Consider the following 16,365-nt stretch of genomic DNA (forward strand, 5'->3'; position numbering starts at 1 on the left):
CTGAGTCAGAACATGAGGGCAGAAGGTGGCAGAGGAAAGCAGCTCAGAACATGAAGGCCAGGAAAGAGAGAGAGAGAGAGAGAGAGAGAGAGAGAGAGAGAGAGAGAGAGAGAGAGAGAGAGAGAGCGCGAGAGCGCTCTTCATTTCACCAGGTACAAAATATAAACCCCAAAGGCATGCCCCTAGTTGACCCACCTATGTTCACATATCACTGGGTTAATTCATATCAGTGGATTCATCTACTGATTGGTCTACAACTCTCACAATCCAACTGTTCCACCTTTGACATTCCTGCAAATTGTCTCCCACATAAGCTTTTGGAGGACACACCATATCAAACCAAGATACACTGGATAGAGGATTATAGGCTGGTAGATTTTTCTTTCAACATTTCAAAATTTTACTCAACTCTCTCTCTAGCACATTTTAGGAGAAGTCCACTAAGATTCTTATCTTTGCTCCTCTAGGAATAAGATTATATATTTCTTTGAACACCATCTCTTTGGCTTTGATTTTCAGCAATTTGAAAGATTCTAGGTGTAGATTTTGGGTATTTGCCTTGTTTGATGTTCTCCGAACTCCCTGTATCTATTACTTTAGAAAAGTTTTCCGTCACTATTACTCGAAGTCTTTCCTCAACTCTGTTCTATTTTGCTTCTCCTCCTCCTATTCCAATTGCGTATGTTTATCTTTTGTAATTGCCCTGTTGTTCTTAAAATTTCTGTTTCAGTTTTTCTTTTCTCTTTGCAATTTTGCCCGAGAAGTTTCTTCTGACCTCTCTGCACTAATATTCTCCTCAGTCATGTGCAGGGTACTGGTGAGCCCATCAAATGTGTTAAGCATTTATCTTAGTGGTTTTGATTTCCAGTCTTTCTTTTTTTTTCTTATTTATCATTTCCATCATCAGCTTACATCATCTATCTTTAATATTCTTGTTCAGCTATAACCTCTATAACCCTTAGCATCTCTATCACAGTTGTTTCAAGTTCCCTATCTGAATTCCCACAGCCTCATCATCTGAGGATCTCATTCTAATGCTTGCTTTATGTCCTTAGACTTTGTTTCTTCTTCTCTTTTAGTATGTATGTCTTATAATTATTTTTGATTGAAAGCTAGACATAGTGTACTGAATAATAGGAACTGAGGTAAATAGGCCATTTATTTGGTGACATTTGGTGCTCATCTGACTAGAAGTTTGGTCAGATTAGCACAAAATCTTTAGTGTTTTCTGTTGCCAAAGAGGCCAGAAACTTTCAGATTCCTATAATGTCTTTATGTTTATTTCTTGCCCAGAAGGAATTTGTGTCTTCTACTCTTTCAGCTGTAATTCTCTAGAGTTGTGTGGAGGCTTTTTGGTTTAGTGGCACAGTAGAGAGGAAGGAAGGATTCTGTGGTCTGTGATTAGATCATGGTGTTGAGTGAGCCTGCATTGCTGGGGTGTGACTTTCACTGCTGTTTCCTGCTTTTCCACCACCCCTAGCACCTTGCATGAGACAAGAGCCTGGAGTAGGAGAAACGCCTTCCCCCTCGAAGGACAAGGCTCTGGTGAATCCTTGTCCTTGCAGAGTAGGTTTCTCTTCTGGAGAATGGTTGCTCTTTTCACAATGGTTACCTTTCTCCAACCCCTGCCTGAGCCATGAGGGTATCTTCATTGGCTCTTCAGCAAGAGAAGCTAGTAAGGTTCCTGGAGGATGCCTGAGAGCCGGGGCTCTCCAGGGCTCTGTCCCAGGAGTTTCTCACTCCCACACTGATTTACCAGCAATTTATCAGAATTACCAATAGGTGTTCCTACCAGTTGATGGCTCCTGTTGCTTCTGCTTCAGGGGAACAGAGCTGTCCCATGACCCTGGATTCACCTCTTTCTCCAGGATTCGTGGTGGCAGTGTGCCCTGCCTACTCAGTTCCCTGGTGGGGATGTAAAAGTTGCTGGTTTTCTATTTGTTCCTGTTATAAGGCTGGAAGTCACAACTTCCAAGCTCTTCACATGTTGGAGCTGAAACCAGAAGTCTCTTTCAGCACTTTAAAGATCCCTCTCACTATCTTCTGACCTCTATGGCTTCTGGCAGGAATCCAACCATTATTATTTACATGTGATGTATCATTTTTCTCTAGCTGCTTTCAAAAAATTTTGGTATTCAGTTTTTAGCTATCTGGTTTGTATCCACTCAGGTCTGTTTTGTTTGTATAAATTGTTGGTAAATTAGTGTGAGAGTGAACAATTTCTGGAGGATACAGCCTCCAGGACTCTTTAATAATGTCAGTGCTCTATAAAAACTAAAAGTCAGAGAACCAGTATAGATTATAAGAATCTAAAGAAACATGACAAGAACATGTAGCATGTGATCCTTGATCATATGCTGTATATTTTAAAAATCCTGCTAAAATGGATTTAGGAAATTTTGAATATCAGTATTATATACCTGATTATAGTTTCATATCAATACCAAATTTACTCAAAGGGATATTACTATGGTGGTACTAGAGAATTTCCTACTTGTAGCAAAATATTAAAATTGATGAATTTAGCTTAATAATATATGGATGTCATACTAATCTTCATATTTGCCTGACATATTGCTGAGAGCCATAGCTACGTAAGAATGACGCATGGCAATTTCCTTGTCAGCCTACCCCATGTTGCTTAGAGGGAGGACTCTTCATTGTGGAAATGGGCTTGCCTTAGACACAGGTCATTTGCAGTGACATTGCATGAATGTTTGAGTAAGGTGACCCTGCTCAAGGACCAGCGTGGATCCAGGTTTAGGGCAGATCAGGGTTTAGGGCGGATGAGGGTTTAGGGCGATCCAGGTTTAGGGCAGTTCCAGGTTTAAGGTGTATCCTGCTGGGAATAGGGCTTATCCTGCTGCCTCCAGGCGCCCACTCCTTGAGTTCCCATTGAGTTCTCCGGGGGATTCAGAGAGTATTTTGGGATGCAGAGCCCAGTGGAGGTGTGAATTTTCCCAGAACGTGTATGTAGAGTGCCAGTGAGAATTCGGGAATAAAGAATTGCTGTTTGAATCTACAAGGCTATGAGTGGCTTGTGATTTTGTGCCCAGCCAAACTGCGGCAACATATCACACACACATAGAAAATTATACAGATTATGGTGCACATCATTTTACTATTCTTGAAATTTTCCCATAGAAGAGAATATTTTAAAATAACATTTTAGTGGAAAAAGAAAAGCAGTGTTGACAGGCAAAGTTCTACATAGTCTGAGTTAGTTGCACATACCTAAGCACACAGGCTCTAAAACTAACATTGCTTCTACCAGGTAGCTCTTCTACTTGGGTCAGTGCTCTGAGGTCAAGGTAAATTGCTTTGCCTCTTACTAGCCCTTGCCTCAAGCCTCAAAAATCTCTGGGAAGTAAAATAGTGAAACATCACAGGTCCACTATGTCTTGTGGAAGCTTTCTACCATAGACAGAATTCTCCATAGCCCAGGAGAGGAGTTACACCTAGGATTGTTTACCACATGGAGATTTTCTTAGCCAGGTGTGTGTCCCTCCTGCACCCCACTGCCCTACCTGAGGGACAGGGCTGGCAAATTTGCAGAAGTCAGGGAGCTCAAAAGCAATCCTGATTTCTTCCTTTTGAAAATTCACGTGTTGGAAGTTCTCTGGTGGACTGAGATGACCAAGTGTGGGGTCAGCTGGCAGGGAAGCACTCCAAGTCGCTCCTTCCACCTCCCTACAAGCTCCCCTGGAGAGGCCAGGAGAAGCAGCATATGCAGTCAGAAAACAAAAGGACCCCAGAATTCCCCAAGTGTGGGCTCCCTGCACTGGTTGGCGTGAAAGACTGAGGGGAAGCAGGGGGTCTCCTCAGGCAGGACCCTGTGGGTTTCTTCCTTCCCTTCTTTTGCCAGCACCAAGCTCCTAAAGGCAAAGAGAGCTGGAGAGAATTCTTGGGCAAACCCAGTGGGAAGTCTTGAAAGAAACAAGACTTCCTGTGAACTTGCCTGTGGGGTGGCATAGGGATTGGTTAGAAGACTACAAATAGTCATATTTATCTTCCAAGCTGGTGAAGCAAGTTTTAGTGTAGCAGGGCTCAAAGTCATTTTCAAAGTCAAATGTTATCAGTCCATTCCCCATCTGCCAAACATACACCCATGCACTCAGAGCAAGCACATATGTTCAAATGCTCAGTTGCCTGTCTCCCCCCTCTCCCATCTCTTCATGCTTTGCCTTCCTCCCAGGTGGACAGGCTGTGGAAGTACTGACTGTGCCCAGTGAAAGACAGGAAGACGAGTCTCAAAGAACCTGGAGCTTGCTCTAATAACTTGGCTTCTCCTTCAAAGAGCCTTATAAACTCCCTCCACTCCTTTCCTCCCACTCAATGAAGAACAGTAGAGTTCAGATTTTGCATAAAATTCTTGTTCTATTAAAAAAAAATCTGTCCACTCTTATTCGTAAAGCAATCCAAGAGAAGGATTATGTATTTGATTGAATTGGTTGTTTTTTTTTTAATCAGGTCTCTGAGACAGGACAAACATTTTAAATGAAATCACACATTCAAATTTTTTTGTATAGGCCAGTTTCACCTGGAAAAGTCAGTATGCTTCTAATAATATTTTCTTCCAACTTCAAAGTGGTGAAGTATTTAGAGGCCAGTACCCAGAGTTGTGAATTCTGCCCTCAATTTCATGATTACATTGTTTCATTTGAGCTTCTTTATTGCAATGTAAATATATGTATTTCAAAATAGAAGATATTCCATCCAACAGTCTATCACAGACAACAGCAAACTTGTATAATTTTACTCTTGACAACATCTCTATGGAACCGATTAGAAAGGGTTTATGTTTACCCTGGGAAGAATATCAATTAAAAGTCAAATGTTCTCAAAACTCTTTACACTTATGTTGGAGCTAAATAGCACAAGAACTACCAGAATTCTTCCTGCTACTAATATCATGGTTTCATTGTAAGACCAGGCACAGTATGTAGAAATAAATTTCACTAGCAAAGGTAGGTCCCTCTCTAACAATATATATATTTCCACCTAGAAGATAATCCTAGAAGAAGATAATGCCTGCATTCCAGCTATGGGGCTGCCCTGAGCAGCAGAGTGATAGAAGGGGATCTTGTCACTGCCCAAAACTTTTCCCATGCCAGGTTCCATCAAACAGAACCCTGAGGGCAGCATATGTGGCCTGGATGTATCAAAGGACCTTTCAAATGCCCTGGTGCCCACATTGCTCCTCCCACTGCCCACCCAAGACCATCTACTGTCCCTATTGTAACATCTTTGTGGACATGAGTGCTCCACCTCCCTGTCCACTCACCAACCCATCCCTGGACACCTGGTCAGGACCAGGAAACTCACAGCATAAGTGGGCCACAGGTGGGTATGAGAGCATCTTCCCAGTCTGCTAAAAGTGGCTCCCAGCCACTCTTGCTCACTTCCATCTGTTATGCCTCCCGTTCTGCACCTGTCCTGGGAGGCTGGCCTTGCTTGCACAGGTGCTGACATGCAAAGGGCATCCCCTCTGTGCTGAGCCTGGTGGAGTCAGGGGGAGGAAAGGCAGTGACTGTGCCCTCCCCTGGCTTGTTGATACTAGATTCCCAGCCCTTTTTGCTGACTGCTGCCCGGTACTGGGGATCTTTGCCCGTCTTGGTCTGGGTGTCCCAGTTGGAGGGTTTCCTGGGTTCTGAGTGCATTTCTCTGATGTGCCCACCCTGCTCGGGTTCACAAGTGCAGGCGGCTGGTTGGGCAAGGGTGTTTTTTTCATCCTCACCCAGTATCTGAGAAAACAGAGGCCCAGAGTTTTTATGTCCTGCTCCAAGTGACACCAGACAGGTCTTGTCTCTAAAAACCTCGCTCAGAACAGATGACCTGATGTGCTATGGGGCTATGTGCCCTAACCATGGAAACGCCAGGTTGTCCTTGAAATGAGAACCTGTGTGTAGGGCCAAGAGCAGGCAGCCTAGAGGGCTGAGTTGGGGAAGACCTGAGCATTTGGGGGTGATGGAAGTCAGGTCAGATAGACCCTTGAGGTCTGCCTCCTCTGTGGGCAGGTGAGCAACAGCTTGGGGTATCTGAACATCTGGCTGTTCCTGCTGCTACTTATGTCCCTTTGACTGTACCTGGGTGCCTTGCTGCTGATGTGCGTCGTCTTCCTTGTGGCCATCACAGTGATGTCATTATCCTTGGACAAAGCCATGGCTAGCCACACAGTCCCAAGGGCCCACACTGGGAATAGCATTCCTACAGAGTATTTATACATTCACCAATTGAAGGATTGTTCATTGTATCTAGTTTTTCCACAGTGTTTTAGTTTTGTTTTGTTTGTACCAGGGATTGAACCCAGAGATGCTTAACCACTGAGCTGCATCTCTGATCCATCTGCCCCCTTTATTTTTCTTAAAGGTTTTTTTTTTCCTTTTGAGTCAGGGTCTCATTGAATTGCTTAGAACCTTGCTAATTTGCTGAGGCTGGCTTTGAACTTGCAATCTTCCAGTCTTAGCCTCCCAAGTGGCTAGAACTTAGGCACGGGCCACTGTGCCTAGCTAGTTTTTCACAGCTATAAAGAAAGCTGCTACAAACATTGGTGTACATGCATGAGAACCTAAGTTTTCATTTCTGTTGAGTCAATTCTTAGGGGTGGCATTGCTGAGTCATAAGGTAACTGTAGGTGGAACTCTGTAGAAAATTGCCAAATTTGTCTTTCAGAATCACTGCACCATTCCTAATTTCTACCAGCAAAGTATGAAAATTCCAGTTGCTCCACATCCTCACCAACATTTCACGCTGTCATTTGTTCTTGTTTTGTTTTCTCTTTTTATTGAAGCCTTTCTAATAAATGAGTAGTGGCATCTCATTTAAGCTCCAGGTCATGTTTTCCTAATGAGCAATGATGTTGAGCTTATTTTCATGTCTTCTTGCCCATTGGTAGGTCTTTGGCAAAGTGTTGTCTCCAATCTACTTCTCTTTTACAAAATTTTGTTTTCTTTCCTTACTAAGTTATAAGAGTTGTGTACATTGGGTTGAGATCTATGTTTTCCAAACATTTTCTTGCAATCTGTGGCTTTTCATTGAATTTTCTTCACAGCATCTTTCGAAGAACAGAAGTTTTTAGTGGTGTTGTTTTTCCAGTTCTGGAGATTGAATCGAGGTGCTCTGCCACAGAGTGTTGTTATTTATTCTACTTGGAAAATGATGTCCTCTGTGAGGAACAGTTTTATTTCCTTCTTTCCAACATGTGTGTTTTTATTTCTTTTTCTTCTTAGTGTTGACTAGGAATGATAGGAGTGGGCATCTCTGCCGTGAGATTCCTTTAGTATGGCATTCGCTTGATTAAAGGCTCTTTCAGGAAGACTGGTGGGCAGCATCAGTGGGGGAGGTGAAGCTGCAGACCCTGAGTCAACTGAAAAGACAGAGGAGCCTGTCTGCTCATCACCTCCCATCCTTTTAGTCAGCACCCCACCACTGCCATATGTGGTTCCCTCCCCCCTGTGACTCCTGTGCTTGGCCCTTATTCCTCAGCCCTGTGGTCTGCCTGTCTTCTCCTCTCTCCAGCTTCTAGTATCCTCATTGAGTTTTCCTGGCAGCCTGTTCCCTTCCTCCATCCGGTGGTTCTTCCAGCCCCAGGTCAGGCCATAGGCCCTTCCTCCTCTGCTCATAATGAGGCCCTCCATGTCCAGGATCACTATTCTCAAGGGACCTAAATGTGGTCTGCCCTCTGGGGTTCCCCAGTCAGGGCTCCTTTCCATTCTTGGCAGCACGATCTCAGGCAGTGATCCCATGCTCCACCTTCACTCTCTTTCTACTCTGCCCCCTGACTGCAACTCCTCCTGGAGATCCTTGCTTGGTGCTTGGTGGCAAGGACTCTGGAGCCAGACCTCATAAGTCCAAATCAGAGCTCTAGAACTAAGCAGCAGGGAGACCTTGGGTAGCTACTTAGCCCCTGGTCACTCAACTTCCCTATCTGTAAAACAGGGATTGTGGGATAATTCATGTAAACCACATAGAACAGTGGCTGTACCAGAAAGTGCCCTGTGTGTTGAATATAGACCACAATAAACGTTGATGAGGATGTGGGGGGAAAGGTACACTCATACACTGCTGGTGGGACTGCAAATTGGTGTAACCAATCTGGAAAGCAGTATGGAGATTCCTTAGAAAACTTTGAATGGAACCACCATTTGACCCAACTATCCCTCTCCTAGGTCTATACCCAAATGACTTAAAATCAGCATATTACAGAGACACAGACACATCCATGTTTATAGAAGCTCAATTCACAATAACTAAACTGTGGAAACAGCCTGGATGCCCGTGAATAGACGAATGGATAGAGAAACTGTGGTATATATACCTAATGGAATATTACTACTCAGCATTAAAGAAAATAAAATTACGTGCAGGTAAATGAATGGAGTTAGAGAATATCATGCTACGTGAAGTAAGCCAATCCTCAAAAACCAAAGGCTGAATGTTCTCTCTGATAAGAAAAAATGAAGGAACTTTGATGAGGCAAAGGGGAGGCAGAGGTGAGGAGGGTGCATGGGGATAGGAAAGATGGTGGAATGAGATGGACATCATTACCCTAAGTACATGTATGAATGCACATATGGTGTGATGCTACATCGGGTACAAACATCGAAATGTAAAGTTGTGCTACAGTTGTGTACAATGAATTAAAATGCATTGTGCTTTCATATATACCTAATTAAAAACAAAACAAAACAAAAAAAGAAAACCTAAGGCTAGCATGGTCTGCTCCAAAGCTTAATAGACCCCGTAGTTATGATTCTAGAACCACTCCTGACCTTTTTCCATGACCCAATGCATGTCATCCCTTCTTCTTCTGCTAAAACAGAAATCGACATAAAATTTGAAGGTAGACTGTGACTCCAACATCATTGCATTCTCAGTAGAAACACAATTGACCAAGAGAAATCTGAAAAAAATTTTCAACATTACTAATCCTTAGAGAAATGCAAATTAGAATCATAATGAGATACCCTCCCACACCTATTAGAATGGCTATTATCAAAAAGACCAAAGAACCAGTGGCACATGCCTTCATCCCAGTAACTCAGGAGGCTGAGGTGGGAGGATTATAAATTCAAAGTAAACCTCAGCAACTTAGTGAGACCAGATCTCAGAATAAAACTTAAAAAGGTCTGCAGTTGTGTATTGGGGTAATGTACCCCTGGGTTGAACCCAGGGGTACATTACCCCAATACAATAATAATAAATAAAAGAAAAAGAAAGACAAAAGATATTAAGTACTGGTCTGGATGTGGAGAAACTAGAATTCTTGTACAATGTTTGGTGGAATTAAAATTAGTCTAGTCATTAGGGAAATCAATATGGGAAGTTTCTTTAAAAATTGAAAATAGATCTCAGTTGGTAGAGTGCTTGCCATGCATGGGTTCAATCCCCAGCAACAACAACAACAACAAAAAAAAAAACAATTACCCTACAGTCCAGACATCCAACTACTTGGTATATAACCAAAGGAAATGGTATCAGTGTATTAATAGATATCTGCACCCCATGTTCATTGCAGTAATATTCTCAGAACCTAGAAATGGGAAAAGCTGTGTCTATCAGTGGGTGAGTTGATACAGAAAATGTGGTTTAGTAATATAAGGGGACACCATTTAGTCTTTAAATAAAATTAGGAAGTCCTGTCATTTGTGGCATTGAATGAGGCCAAACGACATTTTACTGGAGGAAATAAGCCAGGCATAGGACAACTATCACATGATCTCACCTACATGTGGAATCTATAAAAGTTGAACTCATAGAAACAGAGAGCAGAATGGTGACTGCCAGGGGCCCAGGAGTGGCTGGGAAGGGGATGGGGGAGATTCTGGTCCCAGGAGGCCAAATTGCCCTTAGATGAGGGGGATGAGTTGAAGGGATCTATTGTACAATAAGAAGACTACAGTTAATAATAGCATACAACAGAATGAGTACAGTTGATAATGTTATATACACTGGAAAATGACTCAGAGAGTAGATTTTAAGGGTTCTCAACACAAAAAAGAATATGAAATAATGTATATATATACATGTTTCAAAATATGTTTTATGCCATAAATATGTACAAATTATTATCATTATGTTATCATCATCATCATCATCAGGGATTGTACCGAGGGTTGCTTAACCACTGAGTCACATCCCCAGCCCATTTTATGTTTTATGTTGAGACAGAAGTATGTCATAAAGCCCACCCTGGAAGTGAGGGAAACTGGGAAGATATTTAGTTGGTAGATTGCTACCTCCTCCCCAAACTGGAGCTCTGTTACAACAAAAAGGAAGAAGTGGAGCTAGGAAAAGTGAGGATCACTGCCTACTTCCATTAGCACTGGGCCTGAAAGGGGGATAACTAACCATCATCAAACTTCTCCCCATAAACCATATGACATGGTCTCTGTATTAGCTGCTTTCTGTTGCTCTAAAAAAATACACAAGAATGGATACTTTATAAAGAGATGAGGTTTATTTAGCACAGAATCCAACATTTGGCAGCCCCTGAGACTGATCATTTGTGAGAGTGATCACAACATGGTGAATGGCATCATGGTAGGAAGACATGCAAGGGGTCGAGACTGAATGGCCAGCAACTGGGGAGGATGAGTCTTGTTCTCTTTATGACACCCCCTCTCACAGGAACTAACAGGGACCCATGAGAAGTTCATTACTCCCTTCCAAGGGCCTCATCCCCAGTGGCCAAATTACCTCCCACTAGGCCCCACCTCTTGCAGGTTCTACCCCCTCAACTGTGCCGCACCCAGGGCCTAGCCTCCAGCCTATGAACCTTTGGGGGATAAACTACATCCATCCTCACAAGCTCCAACAAAGCCACATTGTAAGAGCAGGATGTCCCCGTCCAGAAGTGTGTATGTGAGGCCAGGGGAAGGTTGATATCAGTGGGGACAGGAAGCAGCCAGAGCCCCCATTCCGGAACTCTCTGATGTCACACTTGTAGTCATGGTACTCTGGGTGCCAAGCCAGGAGAAGGAGCGGTTGGCTCTCATTTGTTTGAGAGCAGGCATCGCAGCAGCATGACTGTACCAAACGATTTATTGTCCCCACCCCGACCCCCAGCCAGATCCTGGCTATTCTCAAGCCTCTGGGCTTGTTTCACAGTGGCAGCCCTGGTGTCTCTAAGTGCTGTCTTCTTTACGTTTCCGTGAGTCTCTGGGCCAGCTGTCGGGTCTCACCAAGAGACAGAAGGGAAATAGACAGTGAGAGTGTAGAGGCAGGGAGATGGAGGGAGGCCGGGAGGGGAAGTAGGATATTTAGTGAGAAGCACAGAGATGTGGGGAGCCTGAGGATTTGGGGGGACTATAGGAGGCTGGTAATGCTGGTGATATTTGGTGGAGGGAATGGGGTCTGTCTCTAGCCTGGATATTCAGATCTGTCCTTAAGGTGTATGGGTCTGACCTCAGGTGAGCCAGGCCTCATGGGGGCTCCGGGTTGCCCCCGACTAGAACTGAGTCTGGCTCTGATTTCAGAGGCCGAGCACTGGCGCAAGATGGAGAGTGGGCCTACCCAGTGGTCTCCGGACTTCTCTGCCTCCTGAGTTTATACAGCCTCATTGGCATGAACTTTTCAGACCCAGGAATCTTGCACAGAGGTAAGGCCTCAGACTCCTGGGAGAGGGAGGTGGCACCCCAAGGCTGGTGCCTACAGGGGTCATTTGTAAAGGGCTGACCCCACCTGTGGCCTCAGGATCCCTTCTTACCCTGTCATTATTACTTGGGCCCTGGCACTTCATTTCCCAAACCACTGAAGTGTGAAAAACAGAATCCTGGAGGTTTTCCAGTTGCTTTAGAAGGGAGGACGGGGCAAGAGAGGCAGCAGGCTCTTCCAACCACACAGTTCCCCCTTCCTCCTTCCCATTTCACACTCGACTCCAAGCACTGATCACTATTCCACAGGGGGAGCTCCATGTGAAGCTCCTGTGCTGGACAGCCCTTCTCTCTGACTGCAGCCCATCTGAGTGGTCAGCTTGTTCAACAGGGACTGGGGTTCCCCTGCCCTCCTCCTCCCCACCTTCTTGATGCCCAGTGAAGCTATGGGGTTGCCCCGAGCATCACAGTGATCAAAGGGCCTCCTCCACTGCCCACACCTCTCCCCCTGCCAGGCGCCTTCGAGCAGTACCCTGAGACTATATACAATGCACGAGTGAATGGCAGGTTGTACCACATGCCGTGGTGTCCCACGTGCTGTTTTCACCGCCCGCCCCGAACCTTCCACTGCAAAAGGTGTAACATCTGTGTGGAGGTGAGTGCTCCTCCTGCCTGTCCACTCACCAACCTATCTCCGTGCACCTGGCCAGGACCAGGAACCTCACATCATGAGTGGGCCAGGTGGGGGTATCAGACCATGTTCCCAGAGTGCTTCAAGTGGCTGTCAGCCACTGTTGGTCACTTATATATGTCATCACCTCTGTGTCTGCACCTGTCCAGGGAGGCTGGCCTTGCTTGCACAGGTGTGACATACAACGGGCATACCCTCTGTGCGGAGCTTGATGGAGTCGGGGGAGGAAAGGCAGTGACTGTGCCCTCCCCTGGCTTGCTGATACTAGATCCCCAGCTCTTCAGGCTGACTGCTGCCCTGTTCTGGGAATCTTTTCCCGTCTTGGTCTGGGTGTCCCAGTTGGAGGGTTTCCTGGGTTCTGAGTGCATTTCTCTGATGTGCCCACCCTGCTGGGGTTCACAAGTGCAGACAGCCGGTAGTGGAAGGGCATTTTTTCATCCTTTTCCAGTACTTGAGGAAATGGAGGCTCAGAGTTTTGATGTCCTGGTCCACGTGACACCAGGCAGGTCTTGTCTCTAAAGAGCTCACTCAGGACAGGTGACCTGATGAGCCATGGGGTCCTAACTGTGCTCTCAGCATGGAAATGCCAGGTTCTCGCTGAGATGGGAACCCTTATGTAAGGTCAAGAGCAGGCAGCCTAGAGAGCTGCGTAGGGGAGGCCTCAGGATTAGGGGGTGATGGAGGCCAATCCAGAAGGACCCTCAGACCTGTCTCCTCTCCCCTAGGAGTTCGACCACCATTGCAGGTGGGTGAATAACTGCGTGGGGCACCGAAACATCCGGCTCTACCTGCTACTCCTCATGTCCCTGTGCCTGTATCTGGGTACCGTGCTGGCCACCTGTGTGGTTTTCATCATACACAGGAGGAACATGGCGTTTTTGGACAAAATCATGACGTATCCACACAGTCCCAAGGGCCCACACTGGGAAGAGCTGGTGTGGTGGGGAGGGAGGGGCAAACAGCCCAGTAGGGTCAGGGTGGCAGAGGAGGGGCTGATGTGGGCGGGGCTAGAGGGAGAAGTCCCTTGGTAGCACCTGTGAGGGACAGGTGGAAGGCCAGTGGAGTCAGGGACATGGGCGGGGTAGGATGCCTGTGGAGTTAAGAATCTAGGGGCCCACAGAGAAGGATACTGAAAGTTGAAAAGGGACAGGTGAAAGGACATGTGGTGGAGGGAGGTTTCCCATGGTTGTACTGGACTAACTGTCCAGTCCATGGAGGGAGAGCCATGAGCGGTGCTACCTGGGGCAGGAGGGAGCCAAGGAGGGAGCAGTGGGGTCGAAAGTGTGGCCAGGGAGGAGCTCTTCCGTGGCTTCCCTTCTTAGCCTGTGCACAGCATCCTAGTGGCTGTACCCGCTGGGGCCCTCCTGGTCCCGCTCATCCTGCAATTGTTCATCAAGGCAGTGGCGGTGGGCACCGCCAGGCGACCCTATGAGGAGAAGGTAAGTGGTGAGTGCGTGTGCCCTTGGCTGTGTGGAGGCATCTTGCACCTCTTCAATTAGACACTTTGTGCACTTTCTCCACTGCCCTTGGCCCTGATGGTACCTCATGAGTCCTTCCAGACCCACCTCTGAAGATGCAGCTCAGATATTTCTATACCCTGGAGCTTGGGTCCATTCTGCCTCCTGGGTGCATTGCATTGAAAGCCTACTGTGTGCTGGGTGTTCTAGGTGGTGGTTATTGGAGGGATGGGTGTAGTGGTGAGTAAGTACATCATGCACTAGTGTTGATAAGCAAACTGCCATCAGAATAACACCCGGAGACACCAGGAACACTCTGAGCAAGGGGTCAGTCCTGAGTGGTGTAGCCGAATGGAAGAGACTGGGAGTTTGGCGAAGCCCACGCTGTAGAGGAGAACATGCCACTCTCTGTGTCCTAGGTGTGCTTTTGGAGAGGCAGACAGGAGGGCATTGACTGTGCGAGGTACAATTTTGTAGAAAGGCACAGAAATCTGAAAGTAGGGTGTTAACAGAATGATGAAGAAATGGATCCTAGTTCAAACACAAGGTGAAGTGGGCAATGAGGTTGACCCCATGGGGGTCAAGATTAGAAAGGCCCAGAAAGCCAAGCATGGAATTTTATTTGGAAGAACTGGAAACCTGGGAGCCATGAAAAATTCTGTAAAAATGTCATTCATTGAGGGATAATTAGAAACAGTAAATTCACCCTTTTTCATCTATAGTTAGGGATTTTGACAAATGACGTTGTGTACTCTCTATCAAGATCAAGGTTAACCAGTTTCACTACCCCAGAAAATCCTTTCATCTCTTGTTGTCATTTTCTCTCCCTGAGTCCTTGTGGTTTTTCTCTTTCCGGAATCATGCATAAATGGTGTTGTGGGCTTTCTAGTCTGGCTTCATTCACTGAGCAGGATGCATTTGAGATTCATCTATGTAGTTGTCACATCAGTAGTTTATTGTCTTTTGTTTCTGTGTAGTAGTGTATTTCCCTACAGACTATTTGTACATTCACCACTTGAAGGATTTTTACTTTGCATCTAGGTTTTGGCAGAATTTTTTTTTCTGTTTGTACCAGGGATTGAACCCAGAGGTGATTAACCACTGAGCGACAATCCCAGCCTCACCAACCCCAACCCCCAGCACCCTTATGTTTTCTTTTTGAAAAATTTTTAAAATTTTGAGAAAGGGTCTTACTAAGTTGCTTAAGGCTTTCCTAAGTTACTGAGGCTTTGATCTTTTCACCCACTTGCCTTAGCCTCCCAAGCCATTAAAGTCATGGGGAACTGTGCCCAGCCAGTTTCAGGCAGTTATAAATAAAGCTGCTACAACAACCATTGATGCATAGACATGTGGACATAAGTTTTCATTTCTGTTGGGTAAATTGTTAAGGGTGGCATTGCTGAGTCATAAGATAAACATATGGGACGTTTTAGAAAACAACTCTACTGTTTCTATTTTGTACCAGCAATGTTGCTGGTACAAAAATTCCAGTTGCTCCACATCCTCACTAGCATTTGACACTGTCATTGGTCACTATTCTTTTTTTGTTTTCAAATTGTAGCCTGTCTAATAAATGAGTAGTGGTATATCACTAGGGCTTCACTCTGTATTTTCCTAATGACTAATGATGTTGAGCATATTTTCGTGTCTTATAAGCCATGGGTATATTGATGGTGAAGTGTTTGCTCCACTGGGCCACTTTCCATTATAACAGAGTATTTGCTACTTAAAGCTCATGAAGTTGGGGTGAAACTCAACCTGTTCTGGAAGGAGGAGTGGTCGAGGCTGATGGATGGACTCAGGGGAAGGAGAAAGTAGATTAAGGGAGAGGAGAAGCCAGTCAGAGTCCTGGGAAGGACATGACCTTTGAGCTTGACCTTTCTTGCTTTGTGTACTGAAGGTCTTCAGCTCAGATTTTTTTGGAAAACCTGATTTTTGACTAGGGAAATATGTCTGGGCATCCCCTGCTGCCACTGGTCTCTCAGATAGTGAAACTCAATGAAGGTAGATTTTTAGAAAAATCCAGAGGTAAGAGAGTCAAGTGGGAGTGGGGTGGTGACACGATCTTTGGATCAGTTGAGCAGAACAGCACAAGACAGACCTTAAAAGGTACCTGGAAGGATGAGGTGAGAGGACAGGTGAGGGCAAAGGACACAGAGCAAGGATCCTGCAAAGGGAAGCACTAGGGGATGAGGAGCCCTGAGAAGGCAGGAGAGGTGGGTGCTCGGTCAGCACTGTCTGGGGACAGCTGCTCACAAGTGGGTTGACGGAGGTCACACTTCCTGGGAGTCTGGGAAGGCAGGAGGCCTGGGGTCACTCTTGGGCTCCCCTGTTCCTAGAGCCTGGCCACAGGCCCAGGTTGAGCCCTGGATTGACTGACCAACTTAGCCAGGGTCCCTGGGAGATGGCCGTGCCCAGTCCTGCTGATTCTGAGCTCCTCTTCCCCTCCTCATCTCCCTCCAGTATGACAAGGCATTCAATGTGGGCTGCCCGAGAAATTGTTACATCGCACTCTGTGCACCCTTGGGACCTAAGTAAGTTGGTAAACCAAGGGCTCAAGTGGTGGACCCTGGGGCTGGTTGGGGGGGGAGTTGATGCTGGGTCTAGTTCCCTGGTCCCTGTC

The 16,365-nt window shown here is 45.8% G+C and overlaps 1 protein-coding gene across 6 annotated transcripts in view; it reads left to right on the plus strand.

Annotated features, from left to right (window-relative positions):
• The window catches only part of LOC144376367 (palmitoyltransferase ZDHHC19-like), a 58,301-nt gene that overhangs the window by 20,720 nt on the left and 21,216 nt on the right, over positions 1-16,365 (plus strand). For 2 of the 6 annotated variants that reach the window (XM_078043900.1, XM_078043901.1), the window contains exons 2-7: positions 8,169-8,366; positions 11,478-11,599; positions 12,110-12,249; positions 13,011-13,180; positions 13,619-13,724; positions 16,206-16,276. In XM_078043900.1, the coding sequence (XP_077900026.1) occupies positions 8,272-8,366; positions 11,478-11,599; positions 12,110-12,249; positions 13,011-13,180; positions 13,619-13,724; positions 16,206-16,276 (704 nt within the window). In that variant the 5' untranslated portion in view covers positions 8,169-8,271. Of the gene's footprint in view, positions 1-7,842; positions 8,367-11,477; positions 11,600-12,109; positions 12,250-13,010; positions 13,181-13,618; positions 13,725-16,205; positions 16,277-16,365 lie in introns of those variants that run through there. The other 4 variants (XR_013436798.1, XM_078043904.1, XM_078043903.1 and 1 more) reach the window with 4 other exon arrangements.

This window comes from Ictidomys tridecemlineatus, chromosome 3, assembly GCF_052094955.1.
Source record: "Ictidomys tridecemlineatus isolate mIctTri1 chromosome 3, mIctTri1.hap1, whole genome shotgun sequence".
In the NCBI taxonomy this organism is placed as follows: domain Eukaryota; kingdom Metazoa; phylum Chordata; class Mammalia; order Rodentia; family Sciuridae; genus Ictidomys; species Ictidomys tridecemlineatus.